Below are 10682 nucleotides of genomic sequence, written 5' to 3'. Positions count from 1 at the left end.
TGCCTTCTCTCTCTCGCTCTCTATCAGGCGTGTGTTGTGCGTTTTGCTATCCCTTTCCGTTCGGTCGACGGAGCCTCGATTCGAAGCTCTCTCTCTCCTTCGCACTTCGGGGCACTTGTCTTGATCGGGCTTTCTTTCGTTTGGGGTTTCTCTTCGTCGATCGGTTCGCCGTCGTCGGGTTTTTTATGCTCTTCGCACCCCTTTCTTCGCGCACCCGATCGTGGTGGACCCTACCACCCCGAACGGTGCGCGATCGTTTGTTTGTTTCGATTTAAGCATCGCGAACCACCCCGTAAAGGCAGCATCGCACACTGGCTGGATGCACACCTCGGTTTCGCGATCGATCGGTCCGCCCGGCGGAGCACATTTTTATGTTTACAATTATTGGTTTCAATTCACCAATTGTTTTGCATTCCTTTGCTGTTTTAATGCGAAAGTTTTCCTACAGTAAGCCATACAGTCGGTTGTTAATTTAATATTAAAAACAGCTTGAAAATCCTGGTGTGCTGCCGGCTGGGTGGCCCGCCCCGAGTGCTCCATAGCTTCGGCCGCTAGTTTTCCCTCTTGCTCCTGCTCGGTGCGGTGCGGTGAGACGAGAAAAAAACGCGAACCGGCCTCCTCTGGAAACGGGTTGCGAACGAAAGCGGGAAGCGAACGGGTCCGGAGGGCACCGAAAGCGGTTTTATGGCCCATTGGCTTATTTTCACCCCGGTGCGCGCGCAGGCCCGGCCCGGCCCGGCCGGCCACGTGCCTCGCACCTCCGCCAGAGATCGATGTCCCTTGCGATCTCGGGCGACTATCGAGTCGATTGAACTTGAAAACGGTCGACGACAGGTTCGGCCTGCGCGCTCCGGGCTCTGGGCACCTGTTCCCGGCCCTCGGGAGCTCCGAAGTTCAAGTTTGCCGGGCCGGGCGAAGCTTTTCCGTCCGATCGGCGCCGATGTGGTTGGGTGGATGCTTTCGATTGCGTTTGCGTCTTCGATCGCTTGCCCGATCATACGTCAGCATCCAAAGTAGCGGATACTTCTGATTTTTCGTTTTTGCATCCGAGGAGTCCATTAACCCAAGGTGGCTCATCGTAAACGTAAGTCCCATTCGGTGGTCCCGGCGTAAACAAAATTGCCCAAGCATTGTAGAGAACGATTGGGCCGGGAACAGTTGAACGATCATGGGAGTGGATCATTCGGGCTGGATAAAGCACACCCTCTGAGGCTTTTAAGGCTCCCGAAAACGGTTCGCCCCTTTTTAACGGGGTGTGGATTTTATAGCGGCGCCATTTCCTGCCACCGACATGATCGGTTCCACGAGCTGCAATTTTCAACCCGATGACGGCTTCTGTAAAGGAAAGTTCTTCGGCTGCGGCGGCCGGTGGAAACTTTTACTTTTTATTGGACTCCACGTGGTCAGCGACAGCGAACGTGCGAAATCGATTAAGGACCGGCAGGGATGACATTGGAAAGTGTGTGTTTATGATATAACATGGGCCGCACCCGGGAGGGCCACCGATGGTTGTTTGGGCCAACCACTTGGAGCCCGTTTGTAAGCGAAATGGTGGCGTCGATTGAGGAGGCGCTAATCGCTTCCTGCGTTGCGTACGTTTCTAAAACAACATAATTAGCGCCGACCACTCCGGGAGCCATTGCTCTAATAATGTGATTCTTCTAAACGGGCTGTGGTGCGCTGGTGGCGATCTACGTGTTGATCGAATAATAGGAGATAATTATGTGCCAGCACCAGCAGCAGCATCGCTGGGCAGGATTTCTTTTAACGGGCCGACCGGAGTGATCGTGACTTGTGTCCGTTTACTTACCCCGACAGTGGATCATTAGGTGGTCAACTGGGCGGCACCGATAAGACCTCCGGGAAGGAGAAAGTGAAGAAACTCCTCCTAAACAGAGCGCCGGCCCGGGACGGGAATCTTCCGAAAAGCCCGAGAAGGAAAATTGAACGATCCGAAGGTTCGTTGGGATTCGAAATCCATCGAAACCCTTCGCGAGAGAAATTTTTCCAATGGCGCCACTTTGCCTGGTTCTGGGATCGAACTATTCGAGGGCCTGCTTTCGCAACTGCCACCGCAGCGCCTTACATATTGTCTCCCAAATTTGCGTGCCTTTCCGTAAAACGTTTAACCGGAGTTATTAGGGGAATCGGTTTAATGTCCATTCGTTGCACCAGCCCGAACGCCGAATCACGGCCTCTGAGGCAACTGATGGGTGAACAATTCAATTTGACGCCTTGTAGAAACCAGATTTTGCACCGAATGGCCATCGAAACGGCAGAAATGCGCGAAAGTTAGCGGGGCATGGGCCAGGCGTTTGTTTGGCGTGAATCTTTCAGCGCGGAGCCCACGGCTCGAGGAGCCCGTTTCGTGAAGAAAGTGAACACACGCACACACGAAGAGTCCGCGCGATTGCGCGGAGGAGATCTCGTTTCACGATCGGCCTGGAATGCTGGAAAAGTGCTGGCTGGCTGGCTGGCTTGTTTACGTCGGTTTCTCGGTTTGCAAAATCTCCGGCCGCCTCCCGGAGTGACCGGCCGCGAGTCGAGCGCCGAAGATCCAAACCGGGGTAACGGGGCCACCGACGTGCGCCGATCGCACCGAATCAGCCACCGCCGCCGATCGGTTGTTGTTCGAGTGACCCAATGGTCGGCAATTTTTAATCTCAGCAATAGGAGCGAACAACACATGGCGAGCATCGTGAAAAACCCGTGGGGCGCGTATCGAAGCCCAATATCGATTGGTTATGGTTGCATGGTGTTATTATCGATTGTTTCCTTTCGGACTATGTGTTTTTATGTAATGCGAGCGCTCGCGCGCGCTGAAACCGAGATGCATTGCGAATGGCGTTGCGATGATTTGATGATTGCATCGCGCCCGTGGAGTGATTTTCTGCCGATCCATGAGGGTGTCATTCAATTTAAATCGACTGCCGCACCACGAGTCGACACGGGTCTGAAAGAGATGAGTAATTCTTTCGAAACATCGCCGGCACCTTCGAGAAAGAACCACCCACCTTGGAGCGGCCCACCCGGGAGAAAGCCTTCGAAAGTCCTGTCTCGGGCCCCCTTCGTGAGGGCATGCCGCGTCCGTTTTGCGTGACCGTCCACCAGTGCACCGGCTAATCAAACAAGCATAACACAAAACGCAATCCATCTCCCGGCGCCGGAAACCCGGTATGGCCGGCTGGCACGGCTGGTGCAGAATAAATCAAACGCGAGCGCGGGCGTTGCGTGGACCGGAATGCAAAGCAGCCAGTCCGTCGATCGGCTGCGCGTGCCTCGTTCGAAATTGGAGAAAGAAAAGCGAAATTTATGACGAAATGGTCGTCGTCGTCGTCGTCGTCGCATAACGTTACGCATCACGGTGACAAACGCGGCGATAGATGCCGTGTTTCGGGCGAACAGATTGTCGTTTCGAGAGAGAGAGAAAAAAAAGCGGCAATCCTGTTGGGTCGTTGTTGGCGACCGATCGCGTTTCGCTTTCATTTGCGTACGCACACGCCGTAACGTAGCTCGCCGTCGGCGGCGTTACGCGTGACGGTTCTCGTGTTGGCGGGCTGCGACCGTTTACCGCGGTTCCGGCCACGGCCACGGCCATGTGTCGCAATCTCGTCGCGTAAAACACGGGCGCCTTCCAGCGCAACGGCCGGCGTTCCGGAGAAAATCGGCCAACCAACCGGGATGAAGCAGGTTTCGATTTCGATAGCTGGCGATAAATTGTGTGGAGACGGCTGACGGAGCCACCAAACCGGCTGGGTCGAAAGCAAGTAGTGCAGCCAGCTTGCCTTCAATTCGAAGCCCGAAACGGGAAGGCTTTTTACGATAAGACGTCCGTGAGATTTCCGTTACCGGGCTGACCGTGAACCGGTCCGATCGTAGCGAGGCTGTGGCGATGAATTTATGAGCGATCATCAATCAGAAAATTCGGGCTCGAAAACGCAGCGCCCGTGGTAAATTGGTAATAGGGAAATTAGGATTTAATTTTTGGTCCCCCCTGGAGCGCCAGAACCTGTTAGGCTGCACCAGCTTCATCGACATGGACCTTGGACCTGAATGCACTACGTCAGTACAATTCAGCCCAAACGGGGCGGAAAAGCATGGACCAAAAAAGGATGTCTTCCGTTTCGAAAGCATGAAAAGTAATTTCTTATGTGCCACTTCGAATCAACCGTTGAAGCTCATAATGCTACAACAAAAACGAACCAAAGCCAACCCGACCGATTATACGACGCGGCACGCGAAGCACCTCTAAAATGTTTTAAACATTTCAAGTTTTCCTTCTCCTCCGCACATGGAGCCAGCCAGGGTTGCACTTTCCCGAGAGGATCCTACAGCGAACAGGGAAGCCGGACGATCAGAAGCAATCACACGATCAGCTCGCGTCGCGTTCTGCCGACGGACCAAAGTGGCGCGAAGTACGAAACCACGAATTCTTCAGGCCTGCGTGGGCAGAGCCTGGCACGCAGCGATCCGAAACCGGGCGGAAAACATCGCGTGCAGCATCGGCTGGAAAACGGTGCGCAACAGCGTATCGGCGCAGCAGCATCAACGGCAACGCCAACGTGGGCGCATCATCATCATGTAACAACTATGTACGCTAATTAACCGCAGAACGAGTGGGCCGCGAGTGGCGATTTTCTTTTGGCGGGTGAAAATCGAAAATCTTGACCAGCATCTCGTCGGCCAGCGGGCACTCGTTTTCTCGGCCCGGCTCTTTCGTGGGCACGAGAGCACTTGTGCACCACTTTCGCGCCTCGCGCCTGCTTCCCTACCTCCCGGGGAGCCCATTGGGCGGTAAATTTGCAAATTTCCAGCCCACCGTCCGCGATCGCGAAAGTCGCCAGTTTTGCAATTCGCATCCAGCCGGCGTAACGTAAAAATTCGTAACAACACCCTAACAAGCCCAGGCCCTAGGCCTAGGCACAAAATATTGTAGGGAAAGTGAGAGGACAGCGGCTCGACGGTGAGCTCGGCGGTCTCGGGTGGGTCTTTTCTAAGCCGTCGGTCGGTCCAGCAAGCGTCCGCCGTGGACCAGCGAAATGGAAAGCTATCCAATTGATTCCGAGCCCATCTTCGGAGCAACTGCACCTTCGGCGCGATAACGAGATGTTGCTTTTCGATTGGTTTAATTTCCAGTCGTTGTCGGGCTCTTTAAATCCCCTCAATCGCCTTCGATCGGTTTAAAGTGTGGCCAGACGGGCGTGATAGCAGCTCAGCAGCGCGAAATATCGATTCTACCTGGGCCAATCATGCTCGTCGATCTTCGATGATGTTTGTTTATTCTGCGAAAGGGAAATCCTCTATTCAAAATTGCCCATCAGCCAACCTGCTGATGCCGGAGATCATCGCATAAGCTACCCTATTAAGGCCTCTTCTCAGCGGCCAATTACGGCCACCTATGTGGCCACCGGTAGCGCCAAATGAAGATGGCCAGATAACCAGTGAAAAGGGTGAACCGTATTCAACAAAAAAAATGCATTTTCCTTTCTATAGCTCAGATATTTTTGGGATAAAAAACTGGAGTTTTTTGTTGAGTCCATTATGGATCGCAGAAAGCGAAAATTGAAATCCCATTTTGAAATGTTTTATTTCGTTGTTTTTTGACCACATTAAAGTGCACCCGGCGCGTGGTGCGTGGTTTGAGGCGTACTTTTATCGTTCCCTTCTCTTGCTGCGGGCAAATGTTTCTGTTTGATTTCTATTTTCAATTAGTCGCACCAAAAAAACACCCCAAAACATGGAATCGTTTTACGCAGCATATTGATGTACACCGCCCGCCGTACGCAGGTGACGATTTAACGCATCGTTCCCACCGCCATAAAAATTCACAACACATTGCGACTTTTTCTTTTCGAGGCGGCCACCGACTGAGGTGTTTTGATTTGTTTGGGAGGCAACGGTTTGAGGGTAAGTTTACATTTCTGGTGGTGGTGGTGGGCCACGAAACCGAATTCCTGCGACGAACACGCAGTGTTTTCGGCTAGTGCTTAATATTCAATCGAGTGCGCGATCGAATTGCTTCGATCTTTCTTTAACTGAATTTCACATAAAAATAATTACTTTAATCGATAAAAATATCTAAAGATATTATTTGTTTTAAAACTTTTGAGTATTTAAAATGGCTAACCCTCACTAACTCGTTTATTCGCTCATTCGACGTCCAAGTCCGTGGGAAACTATAAGTCGTGTGTATTTCACTTTTACCACTGGGCACAATGGAATTATTTAAGGATTATTTAATGTATCCAAACTAAGTCTAAATATAATTCAATCTAACTCGAACCGATGAGACTTCTATCGTTTATTAAAGCAATTGTGAAGAATGATTTGTAAATTTAAAGTAAGTTTATAATAAATCAAATCAGCTCACATTTATAAATTAGCCGGAGCACTTGGTCAACTTTTTCTCCCTAATGGCTCACCGCACAGCACAGAACCAGGACTTTTTTAATGACATTCAAAGCACACTTACCGAGCCATTGGATCCGGGTTCAGCTATGAGGCAGCACTACCAAAAATTAATTACGCGGCCCATCAAACCACGCACCAAAGGGTGACGGCGCACGTTGGGTTAATAAACCTCCCTGCGGAGGTGTCGTGACGGGAAAACGTCTCAAACGGACTAAACTCTCCCGAAACCGCCACACCACAAATCGACCGGCCGCAATGGTGGGTGTTGCAAAACCATAAAAATATGCTTTCGCTTTCATTCGGTTGCGGACGGCGTATGGGTGGCGCTACCGGTGGTCAGTGTCTACGCCACCCGTACGGCGACTCCAGCGGAAGTGGTTGCGGTTGCATTGTATTCAAATTTGACTCACGTGTGCCCCGCCGGACTAGCCGGATCCCGGCGGCATATAGTTCACCGCAGTAGTCAAGGGGAAATTTGTTACGGTGGCCACGTCGAAGGTGTTGGCGGTTCGGAACGAAAACGGCGGGCGATTGCGTCGGGCTGGGCAGTTGATCGATATCGATATTTATGCTCCGATGGGTAGCCTTTCAGAACGCACGGCACGTTGCGGTTAATGGGGAGCTGCAGCGCCGTTTGCGGCGTAAGTGAAAATGGTGGTACCCTTTTCTGACTGTTTTGCGGTGGCCATTTCCCACACCCACACACACACACTCGAAGAGCTATTTTCACGTCGGTCGAGGTGCATAATTGGCGGTCGGATCGGCACGGACCGAATGCTTATCGATCGCGATGCGATGCGATGCGTCGTCGATTTCCACGTTGTTAAGTGAAATTTTTGAGTCTGTGGTCAGTTTTTTAGGGAGTAACTCGGAATCATCTCGCAGGAGTGGCAGGTATCGTGTGAAGCAATTATGCTGTTTTGGCGTTGCTGCAAACAATTTTAAGAGGAAATTTGTAACAACAGCAACACGGTGCACCGACGGTTGGCGTGTGATTTGTGACTACGAAGGGCTTCCAGTCAAGGTTTTACTGATCAGTAGGCTTTTGCATAACGAAATGAAATGCATGTGCTCATCAATCAAATGTATAACTTATGCGTGTTGCGATACTAAGTATAATGCTTGATGTTTTGCATCCCATCTTAACTATCTCAGATTCAATAAGATTGGTAAGTTCGGTTGTTAGTTAGTAGGTTGGATAATTTTAATTTTAATCCAAATTCCAATTTTAGTTCAAATCATAAGTTAGGAATTCGAGTCGAATATAGTTACAAGTCCGTTCACATTTCAGAAAGCCAGCTTATGATTTTATCTTTAATTTTTTATCTCTATTTTATTTTTATTATTAGTCCTTTCCCAGCGACATGCGTTTTTTGTTTGCAATGGAAGCAATAATTTGCGTAACAAAAACTCCTTTCCAACGGTTGTTTTTCAAAAGAAATGCACATCAACTGACAGTGCTGTCACTTAGCCACTCACAGCGATACGAAGACGTTTCTAAAGGGCGCACGCCCTGTACGGAACTGTCACTTTGTACGGACCCATCATCACGCAAAGGCTGCACAGTAAAACAACAAAGTGCTCTTTCTACGTTCCGTTCGATTGTTCCTAGGCCTTTGTTTGATTCTGTTGTAAAAGGAAAAACACATTTTCCGCGCGTTGTGCCGTGGAGCAAGTCAATCTCGGCCAGAACCGCACACCGAAGCACTGGCAGAACCGACCTGTCCGCCGCCAGCAGGAGCAGCGGCGACGACGAGCGCGATATCCGAGGAGCAGGAACGGAAGCACACACCGCCTGCTCGATTGCGACGGAAAATGGTAATAGATTTACTTTGCACAGCACAATGAACTCTTCCACCATCCGATTCACATGACTCACCCGCGGACCGCACGCCTTCCGCCTGTTTTAACCCGCTTTTGTTGTCTTCTGCGCAGTCGATATCCGAGTTTCTGAAGGATCTTCCGTGCCACAATGAGGAAAACTTTTCCCTGTTCAACACGGAAAATGGCGTGAAAACTTCCTCCAAGCGGCCCTCGGTCTACATACCGACGATAGACATCCCTTCGGAGCAAGGTAAGGGGTTTGTGTTCGGATTCCCGAAAGTGCGTTTGTCGCCGTCGCCTTCGCCGTGTTTACCATTTCCGTTCCGTTGCAGTGATAGTGAGCGAGAAGAAGAACATCCTCCTGCGATACCTGCATCAGCAGTGGGAGAAAAAGGTAACGGTTGGAACTTGGTTCAGTTGCGTTCATTGTGGTTCTAATTCAAACTGTTTTTTTGCATACCCCTTTCAAAAGAACGCACCCAAAAAGCGAGAGCTAGAAAATGCCACCTCCGAAGTGTTCCGCAAACGTCCCCGGCTCGAAACGCGCGACAACAATAACACATAAGCGAATTGCGATACAAACGAAATCCACTATTAGGCATTACAGAATGGCATGACCAAATGTTCGGAGGCATCGCGGTGAATGGCGGATGCATGCAGGATCAGGTTTAAGTCAGAAGCGGAAATATCAACATTATTCTCAGGCAATCGCTGCTTTCCCTTTCGTTTTCCGCATCACCCAAATTCGTTGAAGAAACAACTACATTCACCGATCAAACACAGCGCATCGCCCGGTGGCCATAGTGCAGTGGACCAATAGGTCCCTCCGATTAACGCAGAGTAGCGTGCGAACTTTAGATTCAAACACACCCCGAACTGGTCAAATATAAATTTATCAAGCAGCGAGATGCCGGAACATAAATATTTGCTTTCATCACGATACGTACAATGAATGTTAGTTTCCCATTGTCCCCTTTGGTCACAGTCCATGCAGTTTGTCAAGCTTTTTTGGATAGTCCCTGTGCAAGTAACTCTTCAGTCTTTGATTTTCTCATTTATTAGGTTTTAGGTATTATCTTTTCCTGCTTTTTTCTGTTTGCGACTTCGATTTGTGACCTTTCGTCGCATTTACAACCGTGTTTTTACTTGGAAAATGTACCCAAAGGGTTTCTCTCTCGTTTCCATTGGCAAAGCTCCTCGTTTGTTGGTACACGCACGCCGTTTACGAAACCGTAAGAGGAGAGATTGAACGTTTTCGCGACCTATTTGAATTGTATATTTTCCCTTTCTTCCGTGCAAACGAACCAAGTCGATATTAGCGAACCCAGACGCTACTCCACAATAGCCTGAGCGCATCAATTTCTCTTCCCTTTGCAGTGGTAGGTTATGCTTATGTAATCTGGCCGAGGCAACTTTTTCCAAGTAATCAAACGTGTAACCCGAGCAGGTCATTAATCATCAATAAATAAGAAGTAATGATTAAGAATTAAATGATTGAATATATTCTCTTCCCCAGCACACGACCGAGTGCTTGCGCGAGTTGGACATCTTGTTAGCTTACGTAAATTCCATATTTTTTCCCAGTTGACTCCAAAGGACCTCGTGCTTCTACTTTCCGCCCTAATACGGCCTTACATAATCTCGAAGAATCTGCGGTCGCGATTCCATTTGCATCTCCAACAAACGAATACTGGCCATGAATGGTGTGTAGCATACAGTATTGGTCTTGCGATCTGCTCTCACGATGCTCTCCGTCTCTCGGTTGGCGCGCATTTTTTGTGACCGCTGTAGAGTGTTTTACCCAACGCCCAACATCCTTTTGTTGGCGGCCAAGGCTAGTTCATTATTTATGGACCACCATTAAAGCATCACCACGCGAAAGCGGAGGTTAATGCACGGTTCAGATTGGGAGACAGACCTCGCGCACACAACCACACCTTCATCCGCTCGAAAAAACATGATCGGCTTTCGGTGTAACAAAAGATAAACATATGTTCCCGTTCGTTGCGATGGTGGCCCCCGTGGAACTTTAGTGTTGGGTGATTCTCGCCCGAGGTCACTCAGGAGCTCATTTTCCTCACTGCCGAAAGAGAGAATATCGGCTCCTGCACGATCACTGCTCTATGTGATTGGAAAACTTCCTCTCTCTCTGTCTCTGAGCCAGATCTATTCAGTTTTCCACCATTGGTGGGCCATCGGCCGCACAATGTCGCGTTCGCTTTCCCAACAACACACACATACAGAGGAACGGTAAGGAACTCATCCGGCACGCAATCGGCTCGACTCGACGAAGAAGTTCCTTATGGTACAGGTTTTTCTCTTTTTTCCTTCTTATTGCGCCTAGCCTCCGGTGTTTTGGTAGTTGTTTGCTGAACCGACGACGGCCCCTAACGAGTGACAAACAGGTGGTTAATAATAAATATCGCACGACGACGAGGACGTCGAGT

General features: G+C 49.9%; 1 protein-coding gene across 1 annotated transcript; it reads left to right on the top strand.

The window, feature by feature from the left end:
* The first annotated feature begins 7960 nt into the window (after positions 1-7960).
* Positions 7961-9710, top strand: LOC128272027 (DET1- and DDB1-associated protein 1). Its single transcript, XM_053009739.1, has 4 exons — positions 7961-8229; positions 8347-8485; positions 8568-8629; positions 8708-9710. The coding sequence occupies exons 1-4, from the start codon at positions 8227-8229 to the stop codon at positions 8798-8800; spliced, it is 297 nt and encodes a 98-aa protein (XP_052865699.1). The 5' UTR covers positions 7961-8226; the 3' UTR covers positions 8801-9710.
* The last annotated feature ends 972 nt before the right edge of the window (positions 9711-10682 follow it).

The sequence above is a fragment of the Anopheles cruzii genome, chromosome 3 (assembly GCF_943734635.1).
Source record: "Anopheles cruzii chromosome 3, idAnoCruzAS_RS32_06, whole genome shotgun sequence".
Lineage (NCBI taxonomy): Eukaryota > Metazoa > Arthropoda > Insecta > Diptera > Culicidae > Anopheles > Anopheles cruzii.
The sequence above is the reverse complement of the archived record's forward strand: the minus strand, read 5'-3'. Positions and strand labels throughout refer to the sequence as shown.